This window comes from Brienomyrus brachyistius, chromosome 15 (assembly GCF_023856365.1).
Source record: "Brienomyrus brachyistius isolate T26 chromosome 15, BBRACH_0.4, whole genome shotgun sequence".
In the NCBI taxonomy this organism is placed as follows: domain Eukaryota; kingdom Metazoa; phylum Chordata; class Actinopteri; order Osteoglossiformes; family Mormyridae; genus Brienomyrus; species Brienomyrus brachyistius.
The window spans coordinates 16,953,638-16,974,367 of record NC_064547.1 but is presented as its reverse complement, the minus strand read 5'-3'; the positions used below and the strand labels follow the sequence as shown (position 1 = coordinate 16,974,367).

At 41.6% G+C, this 20,730-nt stretch overlaps 1 protein-coding gene across 4 annotated transcripts; it reads left to right on the top strand.

Annotated features, from left to right (window-relative positions):
* The first annotated feature begins 1,031 nt into the window (after positions 1-1,031).
* On the top strand, positions 1,032-9,802 carry LOC125709280 (mesoderm induction early response protein 1-like). Of its 4 annotated transcripts, none has more exons than XM_048977570.1 (13): positions 1,032-1,148; positions 2,609-2,636; positions 2,743-2,888; positions 3,346-3,516; positions 3,602-3,725; positions 4,004-4,062; positions 4,150-4,222; positions 4,322-4,473; positions 4,857-4,938; positions 6,259-6,350; positions 7,128-7,174; positions 7,715-7,827; positions 7,914-9,802. In XM_048977570.1, exons 1-13 carry the CDS (start codon positions 1,140-1,142, stop codon positions 8,204-8,206), a joined length of 1,389 nt encoding a protein of 462 aa, XP_048833527.1. In that variant the 5' UTR covers positions 1,032-1,139; the 3' UTR covers positions 8,207-9,802. The 4 variants fall into 4 exon arrangements, with proteins under 4 accessions (XP_048833527.1, XP_048833524.1, XP_048833526.1 ...); XM_048977567.1 differs by having other exon boundaries at positions 7,047-7,174; XM_048977569.1 differs by having other exon boundaries at positions 1,033-1,148; positions 6,256-6,350.
* The last annotated feature ends 10,928 nt before the right edge of the window (positions 9,803-20,730 follow it).

The following is a 20,730-nucleotide window of genomic DNA, read 5'->3' as shown; positions in this document are numbered from 1 at the left end:
AACTCCTTATGGCTTGTAGCACATTTTAGACAAATCATTGGATACTGAACTTAACGTAAATATCACAGCACAAAGATAATTTTCGAGATGAAAAATTGTGTGATGGATTTGCATAACAAGAATTGTAAATGAATGTTTAACTTCTCATTCAGTATCTGACCAAAAATTTACATTAAGTGACTTAATTTAAGAAATTCTTAAATTAAGTGAGTAACAAAGATCGCTGAAATTAGCCAGCAAGGCAGCTGGTGAACTAATGTGTGAATCAGAGGAAGAATGAGCAACTAGCCTATAAAAAAGCCCGAAAAGCACAGTCTGGATACCGTTCAGATTTCGCCCGCAGTTTTCATCGTGAGGACCTCTGTCGGTGAATAAGTAACGTTGCTTTGGAAAATCAAGAAAAAAATGCTACTGGGGATCATTCCAACCTGCTGCCATCGGACGTCGCAATATTGCCTCCAAACGTGCCGCTTCACACCCACAGCCTTAATCGGATGAAGTCAAGCGAGACCGACGCCCAGCACCCTACCTGACGGGGATGACCGTGGTACAAGAGGATGCCGACAAAATTTGACAACATCATGAATAATTCTGGCCATTTATTGATTTATTATTATCATTATTGTTTATTATTATTACTTAATATGTATTATATGAATACTATGTAATATGCTTTTTTCAGGATTCTATTTGTGTAGCCCGTATTTTTTATTCCCGTCACATTTACTTGTTCGCACGGTGTAGTGTCATTGCATCTTGCTTGTTTTGCAATACATTTATGCTCATCTGTGCTCTATACGTGCTTGCTGCTGTATGCACAAGAGTTTCCCTCTGGTAACAATCAAGTTAATCTAATTTAATCTAATCCAATTTAAAATAGCCTAATTGAACTGCAGCACCCCTTGTGCAAGATATTAATAGCATTTAAGACAAACAACCAGAATGTTTTTAAATAAGTGCATGCTCACTTTGTATCGAATGCTACGTTGACAGTCAAGGAATGAGATATAACCTTCATGACACCAATACTGACGACTGAGGGACACTGGGGAGCTATGACGTCATGAATTAACTGGTAAGGGGCGTTCATCCGGGACTTAGCGTCGGCTCACCACGTGACCCCCTGAATAACAGCAAACATGGCGGAGGTAAGGAGAGAACTGCTAGCAGGCTAGCTAGCTAACTCAACGTTTTTACCAATAGTCTGCTGTACACAAAAATGAGTTCAGGGGACGGGAAATATCCGTGATGTAATTTTATAAATCTTCGCGTTCACCTTAGTGTGTTTTAATTACGACTTAAACTTTTCCATACGTTGCATTTTATCTGTAAGCCATTCTTAAACTTAAATGAGCCATCTGTGCAGATTGCTAACTAGCTAAATGCCACTATCGTCACGTTGTTTATTGTATTTAAAAATTAATTGCGGGGGGGTTTTGATTATTTTATGTTGAATGTGATAGTCACCAGACAAATCTTGCTCAATTTTCCGCTTTTTAGTACTTTGAAGGGATTGCTTTTGGAGGCTAACGTTAGGTAGTCGAATTTAGGCGCGCTTTTTGAGTTTAAGTCCTACTTTTTTATCAACTTGGCCCGCTGTGGTTTCACGGTGTTCAGAGTACGCGATTCTTTCGGTGTACGAGTAGTATTATATATTTTAACATTTCCGTCGTATGTATGACGAATCTAATTGATTTCTGTGTCGCAGAACTGTGTAATCTGCGATATGGGCTCCCATCATAACTGTACTGGGCTTGATGTCGCTTAATAATCACCATCTTAAGCGCAAAATGAAATTAAATTGGTTTGGGTGAATTTGTATTATAACTTTACGAAGGATACACTGCTTTATAAAGGCGCTTAAACATTTGGATGTAGATTCAGGTTTCTAGCAATACTAATAGTAGCCTTATATACGTAGCAAGTTATTTACGGACTGTTATGTGATTCATTGCAAGAGGTCTTGATCAAAGGGCGATTCGTGTCCATTTCAGTGGAATTGTCATTTTTTGCCTACATGTATTTTGAAATTTGTTTTTAAAACTATTGATGATATTTATTAAAATTTTGACGTCTGGCAATGAAACGTTAACTTTACAAAAATATTACAAGTGCGGCAACAATAGTTTTGTACAATATACGAAAAATATAATTGTAAAAAGAACTAAACTCCCTTGTCTCTCGATTTTGTTGGCCAAAGATGTCTATACTGTTTTTCTAAAAACAATCCTCAATGTCAGAAATAAATCTTGAACACATTTGTAAACGTTTAATTTTTTATTTACTAAAGGGATTGAAACATTAGAGCTCATGGGACTAGATAAGTGAACCTTTTAAAGAGCAAAGCCTTGGGGTGTGAATTAACTGAAGATGAACTTGCACTCTTATGGAGAGAAACTGAGCTATTAAATGAACATCATTATATAAGATGGTTTAATTAATTCAGACCCAAATTATTGTGTTTTGATGATGGTTTCAAAGGATACTCGGGACAGACTATGAAACGCTTGTTCAAAGGCATTGCTGAACAACGTGCATTTTGCTCTCGTTACTATACATAATTCCTTGCTTTATTTTTTAAATGAATGGCATTTTATTTTTCTTTCAGCCCTCCTTTGGGAGTTCAAGCCCAGCAGGTAAAAATAAGCTTAATTATTTACAGTTTTTCCGTTTTATGGCGCAAAGTGTATTCTCCTGATGTGCAACGGCTGTGCAGCTATAGTATGCTGTCCTGTTTATCAGGAGGTTCTGCTGCCTCAGATGACCAAGAGTTTGATCCCACCGCGGAGATGCTTGTCCATGACTTTGACGATGAAAGGACCTTGGATGAAGAGGAGATGCTGGAAGAAGAAACCAATATTAGCACTGAAATTGATGACCTTGCCCGTGTGAGTAGCGTGTTGCTGCATGTTGAGGTTTGAAATAGCCAGAGATGCACATAACTTGTACGCAAGAATTTACCATTCATTTTAACCATTATATAAAAAGTGCTCATTAGCCACTAAAAGGTTAAAATGCATGGTCATTTCTTATAATAGCAGTGCAGATGTGTGCATTTGCTCTGTTACAGCATGAAATTGCTGCACATTTTATTTCATCTGCCAGATGCGTTCTTGCGTACCAGTTACATGCATCCATAGGAATAGCACAATTTTTCTAATCACACTAGGTTTAATGGCTCGGTCAGGCTTGGGAGTCTTGGTATATTAATTTAGGTGTTTTGAGTCGTGTTAAAAGTCATTAGTTTTTCGGGTTAGTTTAGCATATACCAATCAGCTATTGGATGTGAGTCTGCAGTCTTCTGATTGGCAGTTGTGATGGAAATGTGCTTCTCTTGAACCACAGGAGGGTGAAATGCCAATACAGGAGCTATTGAACATGTACGGATATGGGAGCGGCGGGTCGCCTGAGGTGGCCGAGGAAGAGGATGATGAGAGGGAGGAGGAAGCAGAGGAGTACGCGGATGACGTGACGGACGAGAACAGCAGGAGCACGGGGGACCTGAACCGGCTCTCGGTCGGTATTCTGGCACCTTGAGCCCTCAGGGCGTTTAAAGCCAGATGATGTGGTACTTCTAACCGTGCGGGTTTGGTCTGTGCAGGGTGAGCGGGCAAAGGACATGTCGGTCCAAGAGGACGAGATCCAGTCCTCGAATGGCGAACGGACCCCATTTGTCTCCTCGCATGCGGAGCTGATCCGTCCACGGAGGTGCAAGTACTTCGAAAGTATGTGACTATTCCCCACGGGACTCTTGTGGGAGGTGGTGGGTCCAGTCAGTCTGATAGCGCAGCTATTTGTGTGGAAGTGCACATTGGAGTGCTTGCATGTTCTGATGAATTAAAACATAGCAAAGGCGTGTAGATGCGGTGACGCAATTTGTAGTCGGCGATGCGATAAATTTGCATCCACATGAAAAATGCGTCGCTCGATGCTTTCTTTCGCGTTGCATAAATGCAGCATAATTATCGGCACATGCACTGACTGTGAAACATTGTCACTTCAGGCAATGAAGACGAATCGGAGGATGACGAAGATTACGTTCCCTCTGAGGACTGGAAAAAGGTACGTTTTGTTAAGAAGCTGACATTTTTTAAATGATGTCCTCAGGGGATGTGTGTGGAAAATGGTTTGAAATGCTGTGTCTCTCAGGAGATCATGGTGGGATCCATGTACCAGGCTGAAACACCTTCTGGGCTTTGCAAATATAGAGACAATGAGAAAGGTGAGGTCCGGAGTAGACCAGGAAATTCCCCTGGGTGCTTCTTAACCGTGGTCTGTTCTCCTTGCCGGTCGATGTGTCAACATCATTTTCTTTCCACAGTTTACGAAAATGAAGATCAGCTGCTTTGGGACCCACAGTCCCTCCCTGAGAACAAAGTGGTGGAGTTTCTCGCAGAAGCCTCCAAGCGTACAGGCGAGGAGAAAGGAGTGGACGCCATTCCGGAAGGATCTCACATCAAGGACAACGAGCAGGTGCATTCAGGAGTGTTACTTTGATGTGGATGCCCCTGATGGAGTGGGGAGGCAAATAGGAATTTTGTTTTGAGCCAAATAATGTATCAGCAAAGTGCAGATTCACTGGTAAGCGATGTTAGAGCAGGAAAAAAAACATGATTTATAACATCGCAAATGTTTTACTCAAAAAATCTGATGCAAATATCGTAAAGAGTATATATTGGAAAATGAAATGTGTGGATCTTTTTCTAATCTGCAGACTGAAGTATTCAGTGTTTAATCATACAGTCTTTTCCAGAGAATTGTTGACCAGGATCCTTTCTCAGTTTTGTGTTATTAAAGCTGCCTGTTCCCAAGCTGCTGCTTGAGCTCTCACTCACCTTGGACACTCTTCCTTTCAGGCCCTTTATGAACTGGTGAAATGCAATTTTGATACAGATGAAGCCTTAAGGCAACTGCGGTTCAGCGTAAAAGCTGCCAGAGGTGAGTTACTGTTCTGCATTTTCATTTAATTTCTTTCCATTTTTGAACACCGGTGTTAACTGTGGGTGCTTTTCCACTGTACCGGGTTTTGGTACTTTCCTGTTTCCACTCGCGTCCAGTAGAGTACCGGTACCAAAAGTGCCATTACGTTACGGCAAAGTACCAAACCAGCTGGGGTAGTTCTCTGGTACTTTGATACTTTAGGGTGGGAATTGCAAACATGTTCGTTGTCGATTGGTTATCCGAATAGCCTGCCTCTGAAACACAATACAGCTGCCATCTTTAAAAAAAGTTACAAACTCAGAAAACAACAGTAAACAAAGTAAAAAAAAAAAAAAAATTATAATAATCTTTGTGGGGACAAATGAAGAGGCTGAAGCTTTAATTGAGATCTGGTTAGAAGAAGCTCATGATCTGGATGGCATGACAAGTAAAAAGTATTTGCTATAATGTACTAGGGCTGCATGATATTGAGGAAAAAATTCAAATATTGCCATGTGAAGCAAAAAAAGCCGTTCAAAATAAATGTCACTCAAACTAGTCTAGGAGTGATTTAAGCGGCAAGAATGAAAATGATTATGAGTGTATGGGAAAGCACATGCAGCAGTCATGCAGAAGCAGGAACGATACAATTTAAATTGATTGTTGAAATAGATGTGCAATAGATGACCTTGAAAAGAAAGACTCGTTGAAATTTTAATGCTTGCTAAATTTTGTTTGTACACGGACGTAACGTATGATAGAGTGAAAATGTTTTGGTGAAACTTAAATCCTCCTGTGCTGTAATACCCAGGGAGTACAGAGGCACGAAAAAGTCTGATCTCAGCCCAGCTGACTATGAAGGTCCTTGTGCATAACATACAATATTAGAATTAATATTGCACATCGCCCAGCCCTCTAATATACTATAGTCATTTTTCAAATTCAGTATAAAATAGACCACCTCACGTTGTGATTTAGTTTAGTGCCAGTATCAGTTTTTACATCAGTGGAAAACCTTGAAGTACCGTACCTTTTAGAAGTACTGAAAGTACGACAGCTGGTGCAGTGGAAAAGTGCCCTTAATTACATGGTACTGTGTATGTTGAGCAGTTTTGCTGCTTGGGTTGCTGACATCAGTAGTTTAGCTGGCCCTTTTCTCTAAGGGGACTTAGGATTGTACGGCTGGAGGGTTTGCTCTAGGAGTTTGAGTGCTGCTACAGGTTTCCTTACGGAACTTGACCCAGTGACCCTCAGCCTTTGCCTTTAACCATCAGAATTGTCCTTAAAAATGACCCATCTAGGCCTTCAAAGGTTTAACATGTTCCTCTACTGCAGAAGAACTGTCAGTTTGGACTGAGGAAGAGTGTCGGAATTTTGAACAAGGATTAAGAGCTTACGGGAAGGATTTTCATTTAATACAAGCAAACAAGGTAGGGGGAGTTTTTCTTTGATTTGATGAAAAATTTGAAAATATGTACCAAACTATAACTTCTAACAGCTGAGCAGTTTGTTCCTTCACTGAGCTTTAGGTAAAGTTTGAGGGTTTCTGTACTCCTGATCCATTCTGTTCAACTGATTTTTATTTTTTAAATCGCTAGTCAGTTTCTGTACATGAAGTAAGAAATTTATGTCTCTGAAATGCCTGCGTTCGAATTTCATAGTCTATGCTTAAATTGCTGATTGTTAGATTAAAGCCACACTTAATTTTAAGCTACATTGGATTGTTTTCTTGAAATTTGTAGCTAGCAAACTGTGTCTGGAGTCTGATGTTTGACAGCTTGAATAGATGAAAAAACCTGTAATTTAATCATTGAAACAGTGATTAGATGTCAGCCCTTTCGTACCCACAGTGAGTTGTTGGACAGTTGTTTGCTGCCCTCAGTAACTGCTGCACTCAATAAAGTCAAGTATTAATACTGTTTTCATTTAGCTTTTAATAATAATTTTAAATTTATTGAACTGTTTTGTTAACATTTTTTTGTAAAGTGTGGATTATGTTAATTTGTAAATTGCTTAATTTTCTAACTGAATCATATGAAGATATCTGTGCAATGTAATGCCTGTACTGTTGCTGTTGTCTTCTGTTTTTTTGTAGATATGTAATGCAACAAATTGCATTTTTTTAGGTGAGAACTAGGTCTGTTGGAGAATGTGTGGCCTTTTATTACATGTGGAAGAAATCTGAGCGTTATGATTTCTTTGCACAGCAAACCAGAATTGGCAAAAGGAAATACAATCTTCACCCAGGTGTTACGTAAGTAGCTGTATTTGATGACAAAAAAAAAACGTGTTAGGAGCGTTCCATCATTTTTCCATTGAATAATTAGACTGTTGTTTTTTTAATGACTTAAGGCTGGAAGTGGTTCTGTTGTTAATCATTTAATAGTGTAGGAATCGTGATTTTTGTGGGATTAGAGGGGAAAAAGCAACCTTTCGTAGCTGCTATTGAATGCCAAGGTATTCTTTACTATAAAAAGTGTTTTTTTAAGCAGCCTTTTTAAAACTACAGTACATTGTACTGCTGTTTTGTGAAATAAACTTCATATATCAGTTTATGTACCAGAAAAAAATCTCCATTGTTTGCCCGAGAAGAATGTGTTTTGTTTGACTAATCATGGCATTGTACCTTTTTATTTTAACCTATGCAATCTAAATATAAGATTGTGCTACCTTAATAGCCCCACGACTAAAGATGTAGCCCTTTGTGATAGATAAGCCTCCGTGCTTTATAAGCAGCTAAGTAGAGAGGTTGCGGTGCTTTGTGGGACGTGACGACTCCCCCTGCTGTTCGCAGGGATTACATGGAGCGGCTGCTGGACGAGACCGAGAGCACGGCTTCCAGTTACGCCGCCTCTCCCCCTCAGACCTCGTCCACCTCGGACCGAGACGACAGCTGCTTCCAGAACGGTCCGTCAGAGAGTCCCTTAGGGCCGGACCACCGACAAATATCCACGCCGTGGGTCTAACTGTTTTTTTATTTGTCCTGGTCGTAGGTACGAGTCATGAGACTGGAGATGACCGGAGCGGCGGCCCAGACGGGGTCAGGGACGAGGAGGCGCAGAAGAACGGCCCCACTCACGGCCAAGAACATTGCTCCTCGGACAAAGACACCAACGGCTGCTGCAGCGAGGACTCTCAGAACCACAGCAAATCTGGGTTTGAGGAGAACCACCGTGCCGGTTCCTATGAGGATGCTGGGCCTGAGAACCCTGTCAAAAAACGCAGGACGGACAGCAGCTCCCAGGGGGGCCCTGATCCCAACATGAGCAAGGCTGAGGATCACTGATGCTTCTGCACAGGGTGCCCTCTAGGGGCAGGAGTTTGACAGAGCCTCCTGCATGCCAGGGGTTCACCAGCAAATTTGGGAAGACTGTATGCAACCTCTGCAGTCTTTTGTATTCCAAAGTACAAATCCTTACAAATTAGGAAGATTTTTTTTCTCCTTCCTCCTCACTCCTTTTAAGGGACCTTTCAGAAATTTAAAGAAGTGCGTTTGTATTACAGATCGTCGACTGATATTTTTTTATGCAAGAGATATTTATATATTTTGATTAACGGTGGAAGTTTCAGTCTTTCAGGAGCAGGTGAGTGTTTTGACAACAGTTGTAACTTGCAGTAAGCAAGGGGAACCTGAGCTTTATAAGCACACGATATTGCACTTTCATTTAGTTTTGTACAAGACTGTCTTTGCACCATGAGTACATCATTAAATCAAATAAAACTGACTTTGAAGCCTTACACACATCCACTCGTTTCAGTAGGGAAAAAATTAACCAATGGGTTTATTTGCTAATGACATCAGTGATGTCCTGTATAGTACGTGTGTTATGGGGGCAGATTGATTCATATTTCCCGATACTTAGTGTTTTTTTTTTTTTAAACTATGTATTCTTTCATATATCAAGGTAGATTTTTCTGATCTTATATGGTTTTTACTTTTATGTAGTTCCTTTTTTTTAAGCTGCAGACTAGCATTTCCATGTCTTAAAACAGATGTTTAAATGTTTTATAGAGTTTTTCTCTTTATCTTTTTTTTTTGGTGAGCATTTTGGACTGAACCTTGAGCAACCACCTAACTGCATAAATTGACTGCAATCTTCATGAAGAAAGTGACTCGGTGCGATTTTGTTTAGTATCTGTAATCATAGAACTTAATATTCAATGTAGAACTATTTGTTTTTAACTGAATTAAGAACTGCCTCACGTGGATGTTTGGGGGGGTTTAATGGCTTTATCCAAAGCGTTTTTTTGTCTGCTTGATGTTTTGTTAATGAACAGGCCAGTCTTATGTGGTAAAGTTTTCCTTTCGAACCTTTAAAGTTCTGACTGGGCGAAGAGTTGTATCATTTTCTTAGCTATTGAAAAAAAATCAGTTTGTGTGTTTAGGTATTGTTCTTGAGTGTAACTTACTGATAATCAAGTTTGTTGATATTGTACCGTTTACCACTAGCAAAACCTGCCGGACCACCAGATCACCCTGATGTATTGTAACATAGTACTAGTTAGCTTTCAGTCACCAGTCATCCAGTGTGTCAGACTAGTCTGCTGCAATTTAAAACCAAAATGGAAAAAAAAAATAGCTCGACCCCCCCCCCCCCTGCCCCCCCCCCCCCCCAGGTGGCTGAAGTAAATATGGGTGCATTGGATTGAGTAAATTGCCCTTTGAAGGTGAGTACATAAAAATGTATAAATATTGCCCCTTACTGCATTGAGAATCCTTGAGCAAACACCGTTTCTTAGGTCACACAGTCACAAAACAAACCATTTTACCGCCAGATGTTCAACACGTTGATCATCACTGTTTTGTTCTCATCCCATGTTCTTGAATATTTATATTATCCTTTTGTAATTACTAAAGAATAAAATGGAACCTAATTCTTTACAGCCTGTGTTTTCCTTTGATCTCTCTCCAGCTCTTTTGATCTGACGGCGTAGGCAGAAGGCTGGTGGCGGTTTTGTGCGTTTTCTCTTTTTTTTTCTTATTTTTTTGATTACCATGTTGTCTTCTGCTAACCTAGTTTTTAGTTCCTGCCTGTCCTACATAGATCTGGCTGCAGTTCCAGTAGATGATTTCATTAGTGATGTTTTTGGCAGTCGGATGCCCTTTGACTGAATCGCTTGTTTTTTTTTTTAATTTAAATGTCCTGCTTCCTGTGTTTGAATGGTGTTCAGCAGATATAGTTTGATTTTGACTAGGAGCTGCTTCATGTTTTTTTCCTTCTCGGCTGATTTGGTCTTGGTTGGTTTCTTTCTGAAGTTTTGTTTCATTTCCTTCTAGACTTATTCACCTCTAGCCTTTCCCTGATGGGTCTTAATCTCCATGTTCATGTTTACACTGTCGGTGTCTTTTAAAGAGGATGGGAGATTGAGCTGCTGTGTACAGAAAGTTCTTCTTATGAACCTTTTGTTTTGTGGATAAGGGGTTTAGGAAATAGTCACTGTACTCTGCTATGCCATATGCTCTTTATTCACAGTGCTTGCCTGTGTTTTTAGGTGACTATCTTGTGCTGTGGAAGGCCTTTAGAGCTGTGGGATGAAGGACATCGTTCTACCGATGTTCGTTAATTCCTAATCCTAACTAGTGTTGGGCAATATAATGGCAATTTTTCTTAATCAGTTGCAATTGTATTCACAATAAGCGTTTCAGAGTTGCAGCAAGAATCACGATGCAGCACCTCTCAATTGAGCTTTTCTAACGAGTTTACTCAGTAACTCCGTATAAAAACAAACTTTATATGCCATCAGACTGTTAAAAATATTTCACTTGTGTCAATACACGGTCCATAGACAGACCGGCTACATTGTTGAATAAACTTTTTTTCTTTTATCTATTGTTTTTATTCATTAAACTGAGTTCAGAAGTACAGTTAATTTGTATTTAACTTTAGTATTAAAAATAAAGTACTTTTCCTACTTAATTTAGTACAGTATTTTACTTGGTTGATAAGTGAAAAGCAAGTCTGAATCCGCCATTTAAAGTGATGTGTGGCAATTTCTTATAAATGCATAATTTATTAAAATACTTTTCAATACGGTCTAATTTGGTTGATTTGTAACAAAGCAAACGAAATCATGACCTCTATTGTGGATTGTGATTCTAACCAAAGATACTGTAATATGACATCTTGGTCATGCTGCCCACCACTAACCCTAACCCTAACTTAACAGCTTTGATGCCTGAAATGTGTGTACAAATCCAGTTACACAAATGCTGAATTGCTTTCTCACTGACAGCAAAAAATATTGGTCACTACCTACCAAATAAATAAAGCTAACAGGTCACTAAGTGTCCTGTTTAGGCAAAATGTTCCTTTTTTACTTGGTTGTCACTAGCATCTTTAAGGTGTGTAACAGCAGTGTGAGGAAAGTCAATGCAGTGTTATAAGATGCTTTTTTCAATGTCTGAGTACCCCTGCAGTACTACAAGTGCCACGGTGACGTTGGCTGGAAATCGGTGTAGTTTATACAGTCTGTGTGCGTCGTTCTTATTGTTTACTGCCTGCCCTACATAGATCTGGCTGCATCTCCAGCTGATAATTGCATGAATGTGGTGGTTTGTGTTTTCTGTTACACTTCGATTGCATTTGATGATGGTTAGTGCTTTGCGTAAATGTGGTGGTTTGTGTTTTCGGCTATACTGCGACCGTATCTGATTTTTAGTGGTCTTTTAACTTAAAATGTTTGGGCGCCTGTTTTGGAGCAGCGTTCAATGGTTTTAGTTTGCTTTTGACCATGTTGTCCTTCATAGTTTCTTGTAGGCTGATTTGGTGTTATGATTTGTCATTCGGTTTCTGTCTGATGGTTTGCATTTCCTGCTTACTCAGCTTTTCATCCTTTCATCCCTAATGGCTCTTAATCCTACTGCACGTTCTGCCTGTGTGTTTCAGCCGGGGAATAGTGTGTCACGGCCTGTGGAAGACCTCTGGTTAGACCATTGGGATGAAGGGCACGCTTCTGATGTATTCCGTAATTTGTTCAAGATTGTTCTTCACTTGGTAACTGGGTTCCCGTGATAGTTTTTTTGGCAAGGAAACGTGTGTAAAGTTTCTTTAAATGAATCCTAACCCTACTTCCCTACTTCCGAAACTAGTCACAACCCTAACTGCACCACTAACCAAAGACTAACCTGATCTCAATTCTAACCCTAACCTTACTAACCTTAATCCCAACTTGAACACTAACCATAGTCACAGACTAACCCTTATACCAAGTCCTAACTCTATTTACAAACTAATCCTTAACCGTAACCCCAATGCAAGCCTATACCTGGGGTCTGTACTACGAAACAGGGTTACTGACTTATCCAGGTAACTTCGCGGTTAACCGAGACTGCCGGAGTCCGCTGGCGTACCTGCACCATATTCTCCATGGAAGGTACAGATTCTCATCTGAGGGAATTCCTCATGTGTTGGATGCATTTGTGGTTTTCCCTGGTCATTTAAGTGCTCTGCGGAATAAAGAAGGGTCTCATGCAATCGCAGGTAAATCGCAGCGTTAAAGTATTTTCATTGGGTCATTGCTTTTACTGAACACAGTTTCTCATAGGATTCCCATGGGTCACAGGAATCATCGATTGCACACACGTCCCAATTAGTGCACCCCTGGGAGAGCATGAGGGCGATTATGTGAATCGCAAATCTTTTCACAGCATCAATGTACAGGTATTTTCCTCATAATGTGCTTTTACTGTAGATGTGATTTATGGGCTAGTGACTACGCGTCTACCTTAGGTTCACCTTCTCTTTACTTACTGGAGTCACATAAAGTGGTGATTTGGAATTTGCTAGCTGCTTCTGTAACATATTTCTTATGACTGATCTATTTTGGTAGTATTGCACTTTAAGGATAAATTTCACAGGTTCCTAGTCATTTTCTCACTACACATATGCTTCTGTTTTGTCTTGTAAATCATTTGTTTGTTAAACAGTGGCTCACCTTCTATTAAGTGTCATGAACAGACACCTTTATCTTAGTGGTAAAACACTGAAACACACTATTAAGCGGAGGTTAGATACAGCAAATCTTTCATAATGAGCAGAAATATAATTACATCACCCCTCCACTTGACATGATGCTTTATATCCCATCTCGACTTGCTGCCACGTTCGCTTTCCACTCCTATTGCATTCGAAATCGGATCAGTTAAGTTATTGTTAACATTAGGTTTACAGTATAAGTAACATCACAGTAATGAACCTTTAGGGCACATTACATTACTTAACAGCAACAATAGGCTTCTGAATTGTCGCATCTGTGATGCTCTGTATTTATTAACAGTATTTCAATTCTTTTCAGGCAAGATTTTTACTAAAACCTTGCATTATGCATTTAGCATACTCAAGGGAGTTCACGAGATGTTTTTACGAACTGAAATAAGTTTGTTTTATTTTTATTTTCTTCAGCAAATAAACTTCTGTGTAACGCTCTGAACTACAGAAGGAGCCAGCGCCCCTACATTGCAACATTTTATCGCAGCAAGCCAGGTCCTTCAAAGGATTTATTCTTAAACTGAAACTACACTGTATAGTCAAAAAATTCAACATTTCAATTTGTCAGCAAATAGTTAGGAGCCAATGACTGGATCATCATTACAGCTCAGCAATGTTATACAGCAGCAAAGTGAAGTTAGCTGAGTACCTGAATCTACTGACTGGCCAGGTTACACCTCCATCCGTCATCAGTGTATTTCCTTCTTCCCTGTTGGAATGGGCATATTCCAGGACAAGGATGCCAAGATTCATTGGGTTCGAATTGTCAAGGAGTGATTCAGGGAGCGTGAGGAATCATTTTCACGCATGACCTGGTCACCACAGAGTTGTGACCTTAACCTCACTGAAGGTCTTTGGGATGTGCTGAAGGAGGTTCTATGGAGGTTCAACTCACTCATCAATACAGGATCTCGGTGAGAACTGAATGCAAATGTGGATGAAAATAAAAGGTGAGATGTTGCATAAGCCTGTGGAAACAATGGCATGACCAATGTGCACCATAGTCAAAGCTAACACTGGTCCAACGAGAAATTCAAATGGCCGGGCAGTGTATAGCACATGAAAACTAAATAGGTATACATCTCTATAATCCGACACCCTAAACTTAAGTCTGTGCTACTTTTTTCCCTGACTAATGAATGACTGAGGTGTGCTTGCATCACAGAACAGACTGTGTGGTTTCACATTTCGAGTGGTACCCAAACCCCATCCATAGATACAACCTCTGATGACCAGCATGTGTGCAGAGCTCCTCTTACACAAATAAATGCCAAACTGATTCCTCACTGTTAGCAAAAAAACTCACAGTAAGAATTTCCTCCCTGAAAGTGATTAGGCTAACAGAACGCGTTCTGTCCTGATTAGGAGGACGATAAGACCGCTCTCCTCTTTAGGTAAGAAAGGTTTCTTTTTCACTTTGTTATAACTAGCATCTTTAAAAAAAAGTGCAATATAGAAGTGTTATAAAAGTTAGCGTCGTATTGAAAATTGTTTTTATTTTTTCATGCCTTGATACCCTTGCTCTGATATAAGCGGCATGGTGATGTTGGTTAATGTGAATTATGAACCATCTTCTTGTGTAGTTGCTGCATTTCCGATGTGTCTGGCTTCAAATACACTTTATCACTTGTCTGAAAGGAGTAATGTACAAGGAGACCGTAGCTCACTGGATTTCCATCCATCTCGCACGCACAATCTGGCAACGCCTCGCAGGGCACCCTCACATGCAGAATCTGGCAACGCCTCGCAGGGCACCCTCACATGCACAATCTGGCAACCCCTCGCAGGGCACCCTCGCATGCACAATCTGGCAACCCCTCGCAGGGCACCCTCACACGCACAATCTGGCAACCTCTCGCAGGGCACCCTCACACGCACAATCTGGCAACTCCTCGCAGGGCACCCTCGCATGCACAATCTGGCAACGCCTCACAGGGAACCCTCACACGCACAATCTGGCAACCCTCACAGGGCACCCTCACACGCACAATCTGGCAACCCCTCGCAGGGCACCCTCACACGCACAATCTGGCAACTCGGCATGCTTTTGGTCTGTGAAGGAGACCCCAGAACAACGCAAGGAGAACATGCACACAGATGGAGTCAGGGAAGAGACTCAAAGATGCCGCTGCAGTTGACGAAAGAAAACAACACAGACACTACCAGCGTGGGACTTTTACTTTGACACCCTGGGACACATCCGTGGAAATACCCACTGAAAGAACCGCGTTTGGCTGGAGGCGGCAGTATCCCAAGCCGCGCCCAGCGCTGCGGCTTAAATGGCGGGGTTTCCAGCAACGCGGGTCGCTATCGGCACGATAACTGATATCTGATCTGGAGGCAACCTATATATAGTGCGAAAAAGCTGATATTGTATCAGGAGCTGAAAATGAACGGTAAACGTGTCCACGTGATTCTCAGTGGCTTTTGAGACATTATGGTTAAGCTAAGTCTTAAGTCTTTGAACTTCCCCAGCCAACACTCATTTTTCCAAAAACAATGACTGGTTGGCGTAAGAGCACGTCAGCGCAGAGATGAAAGAATCTACAAAGGAAGGACCGAAAACGTATATAGAGGCCTATGTGAAATTTTTGAGTCTTTGTAAGGTAATATTCTCTATTCTACAGGGTGCTTTCTAGCAAAATAAACAGATATCCACTTTCTATTTTAGGATGCCGGTTCATGACAGGGAACGTACACGATCAAACCCACACGTGGTCACATACTGCGGGCGATTCATTGGCAGTCGGTATCCTCATGTTGTTACACATGGTGATCAGACTTACACAGAACAGAGAGAACATGCAGACTCCACACAAAGCAGATGAGGGGTCTGACCCCACAACCTTTGAGGTGTGAATTGGTGCCACCTATGAACAAATATATTATTTATTATAAGAAATGTATTTAGAAATATTTTTAAAGCCTGGTTTGCATTGTGATGGCAAACTGAGCGGCACGATCTGAGCTGGTTGCAGAACAGAAATGAATATCATACACAGTGCCCCCCCCCTTGACTAAATTTAATGCTGTCAACCCCCCTGAATATGGAAGGAGGAGCATGACAGGTATGTACTGGAAGGATGTGGGACTTGCTAAATTGAGGTCACAAAACCACAGTGTTAACAGTTTGGTGGCTGAACTTCTTTGATATGTTCATTATTTTCATACTTGATATAATCTTGCCTCACAGCAAGAAGGTCCTGGGTTCGGTCCCAGGTCCTTTCTGTGTGGAGCTCGCACGCTCTCCCCGTGTTTGTGTGGGTTTTCGCCAGAGGCTCCGATTTCCTCCCGCGGTCCAGAAGTGTACAGGATAGGTTGACTGGTGAGTCTAAATTGGCCCTGTGAGAGTGTGTGTGTGTGTGTGTGTGTGTGTGTGTGTGCGCGCCCTGCGGTGTGCTGGCACCTGCCCAGGGTTGGCTCCTGCCTGTGCCAATCGTTCCCAGGATAGGCTCCAGTCCCCCCACCCCACGACCCCAGTTGGGATTAAGCAGTTTCAGAAATGGATGGATGGATGGATGGATATAGTCAGCTGAAATGTAAGCTGCCTTTTTGCCTGGTTGGTCACTGGCTTTGGTAAATGAAAGTAAAATAGTAACGTAAATAGCTATTCAGCAATTTCCAATGATAGATGGCCACTGTTCCTGGTCAGAACCTGTTCCGGGTAGCGCAGGACACGAAGCTGGCATCCTCCATGGGTAGCGTGCTAGTCCATTGCAGGGTCGACACCAATTAGTCTCACTGCGGGAAGAGACCTCAGCACCGTGAGAACAAACTTCACCCCCCATCCCTGGAGAAGAGAGACCCCCAAGCTACCTACATCTGTAACCATGGAGATAAAATCTAAAAACTAAAAAGTAAACATTACAACTTAATAAGATCCATCCATCCATCCAAACCGCTTATCCTACTGGGTCGCGGGGAGTCCTCAGCCTGTCCCGGAAGCAATGGGTACGAGGCATTAAACAAGATACTAACATAAAAACAAAAATGTGGATGTTCGTATGTATTTCATCAGCCTAAAAAATACGTCCGATAACTGTAACATTTTGTCGATGTTTTCCGGTGTCTTACGATCGAGATCGTATCTTTCATGCAAGTCTGAAAGGGTGAAATCTAAAATCCATATTTGTATGAACTTTCATCCAGTGGCATTTATTTTGCAGATTTTTGCTGCTTTTAACTGAAGTCAGGCATCGCAGATTTGGCCACATCAAAGCACGTAGGTTACGGCTGCATGTGCCGCCTCAGTTTTTCCGAGCACAGGAAGCCGAAAGAGGTGAAGGAAAAAGTCAAAAATCATTACAAAAAATATATAGCGGGTAATATAAAGAAAATACTTTAATTATTGCAGACACCTCAAAAATGTAAATTGTATGTAATCTTACTGTCCTAAAAATTGGATAAAAGAGAGAAGTTTGTGTTGTGGTGTGTGGTAACTTCTGCTGTATTTGGGTTTAAAAAAATTATTTGAAAACATTACATATTTCTTATGTTAAGAGCTCTGAAATTATTTTAATGACGAAGTTATATATTTCTGATGTTCCATCCATCTGCTTATAGGCCCAGAAGCTCAGCACAGATATACGCCAGACCCTCCACCACCGGGCCCATACGCTTCCAACCATTTCGAGGTATGACCTCCTCGACTGCGTGTCTTTGGAGGGAAGCACCTGCAAACTCCATACAAACAGAGGAAGAATCCAAAGCCCAGACCCTGCAGGTGTGAGCCAATGGCATTACCCACCGAGACATTGTTGCTTTTTACAGATGTAAAAAGTTTAACAGCTGCATATGTCAGATATGCCTAGTATGCAAAACAGGCTTCTCAAGCATTCATGGACCCAACTGACGGACTGTGTAAACCTAAAGATAATGACCTCGATACAGTACGAGTATTTGTAATAATAATCATCATCATCATCATTATTATTATTGCCACGGGTGACATTGTGGTGCCCTGCTGCCTCACACCTCTGGGTCCAGGGTTTAACTCCTTGCTCCTGGCCACACGTATGTGGAACTTGCATGTTCTCCCTGTGATCTTCTGGGGTTTCCAGTGGGTACTCTGGTCCCCCCCCATAGTTACCAAATTGCCCCTAGTGGTGTGAGTGTGCCCTGTGATGGGTTGGTGCTCCCTCCTGGGTGCCTGTAGCCTACAGGATAGGGTTGGGACCCCATCCTGTAGCCTACAGGATAGGGTTGGGACCCCCGCACAACCCTGACTAGGGCAAGTGGTTTCAGAAAATGGATGGATTTTTATTTGTGTAGCACCCTTTATATATGAAATGCAGCTCAAATTGCTTTACATATTGGATAAAAAATTAAGACCAAGCAAAGTGGCTGTACAGAATACTAAATTAGAGATGTTTAAAAGATGCCCAGTGTTGTACCCTATTGCAACATAATTCTGAATATGGTAATGGAGGCTTCATACTTCAACTTACTATGATCATTTTCTACCACAAAATATTGTTGTCTTTTGGTTAAAACAATATGTAATTATAACTAGTATGTTGGATTCAGGAAAGGAGAGGTCTGCAACTTAACCATTTTTTATCTCGGATGTGAGGTAGACGCTTAGTAGTGGGTCAGTGGCTTAAAGGTGAATGACAGAGCTGTTTAACATCCCTCGCCTCATGCATGAAGCCTGAGATGTCTGTGGGTTTGTGGTCTTTCACATTTATACACTGTTTTCTCTGAGCGTTTCAGAGGGTTAAGCTACACTACTGTTCCCAAGTGAGTCCTTGGGGATCCCCGGTCAGTCCAGGTTTTTGCTCCCTCGAAACGTGGACCACCTGGGGATCCCCGTGCATTGGGTGGAGAAACATGGAGGTGCAGGAGCACACATTGTTACCACCGCATTGGTTCTCATAGGATGCTGGCTTAGGGACGCAAACATGTCATGTTATGTCAACCTTTGGCTCACACCTTTAACCACCAACCACCAACGAAGATAACACGTATAGCTCTCCCTGAATCAGCTAATGTGATGAGTGCGCTACGTAACGGGATGCTCTTCTACGTAACGGGATGCTCTTCTACGTGACGGGATGCTCTTCTACGTGACGGGATGCTCTTCTACGTGACGGGATGCTCTTCTACGTGACGGGATGCTCTTCTACGTAACGGGATGCTCTTCTACGTGACGGGATGCTCTTCTACGTGACGGGATGCTCTTCTACGTGACGGGATGCTCTTCTACGTGACGGGATGCTCTTCTACATGACGGGATGCTCTTCTACGTGACGGGATGCTCTTCTACGTGACGGGATGCTCTTCTACCTCACGTCTATTTCTAACACCCCTGCTTGGATCTATACTATAATGTTCCCTAATGTTCTTGCACAAGTCAGCAGCTGGTGGAACAATTGTTCAGTGGGCTTTGGAGGTTTGACTTTCTCATCAAAGAGCTACATGTCCCCTCATATAACTGCTGGCAGAAGCGGCACAGCGATTGTCCGTTGGAGTGCTTGTCCTCACTTTCACATTTTTAATTTTTACGCTTTAAAAATGAAAGCTTTCTAAGTTTCTAGTTGTTATATGGATCCTGCTTACACTTACACTGCTTACCATTACGCTGCTTACACTTACGCTGCTTACCATTACGCTGCTTACACTTACGCTGCTTACACTTACACTGCCTACATTTTCCCTGGCTACACTTACACTGCTTACCATTACACTGCTTACACTTACACTGCCTACATTTACCCTGGCTACACTTACACTGCTTACCATTACACTGCTTACCATTACACTGCTTACACTTACACTGCCTACATTTTCCCTGGCTACACTTACACTGCTTACCATTACACTGCTTACACTTACGCTGCATACATTACACTCCTTACACTTACACTGCTTACCATTACACTGCTTACCATTACACTGCTTACACTTACACTGCCTACATTTACCCTGGCTACACTTACACTGCTTACCATTACACTGCTTACCATTACACTGCTTACACTTACACTGCCTACATTTACCCTGGCTACACTTACACTGCTTACCATTACACTGCTTACACTTACACTGCCTACATTTACCCTGGCTACACTTACACTGCTTACCATTACACTGCTTACCATTACACTGCTTACACTTACACTGCCTACATTTACCCTGGCTACACTTACACTGCTTACCATTACACTGCTTACACTTACACTGCCTACATTTACCCTGGCTACACTTACACTGCTTACCATTACACTGCTTACCATTACACTGCTTACACTTACACTGCCTACATTTACCCTGGCTACACTTACACTGCTTACCATTACACTGCCTACATTTACACTGGCTACACTTACACTGGCTACATTTACCCTGCTTATGTTACTCTTCTTACACTTACGCTGCTTACATTTACCCTGCTTACACTTACACTGCCTACATTTACCCTGGCTACCATTATACTGCTTACACTTACACTGCCTACATTTACACTGGCTACACTTACACTGCTTACCCTTGCACCTGGTCAGTCATTGGAAACTCAGCCCAGCTGGATCCATCAACAGCTGTATGTTTGTAATGTGCTTTTTGCCTCACTTGTACGTTACTTTGTACAAAAGCTTCCGCCAAATGTGCAAAGATTTAAAAGTATGACTGTAATGGTTAGTGCTGTGAGGCCCTCCCTTTCAGCACAGGCCCTGCCCTTCCTGTGGTCTTCAGTTTATACAGCGATTCTGTGAAGCCATATCAATTAATTTCGCCTTCGGAGTTTTTTTCTTCTTATCCAGTTTTGTGGTTTTCACAAGAAATCGCTTTATGGGAAGTCAGATGCATGTCGCACCCAGAAGAA

What these genes read in the sequence shown, in the direction of transcription:
- LOC125709280 (XM_048977566.1), top strand. An exon ending in CAGCGTAAAAGCTGCCAGAG is followed by an intron (nt 4,939 to 6,255) that starts GTGAGTTACTGT and finishes CCTCTACTGCAG; the next exon opens with AAGAACTGTCAGTTTGGACT. An exon ending in CGACAGCTGCTTCCAGAACG is followed by an intron (nt 7,828 to 7,913) that starts GTCCGTCAGAGA and finishes TCCTGGTCGTAG; the next exon opens with GTACGAGTCATGAGACTGGA.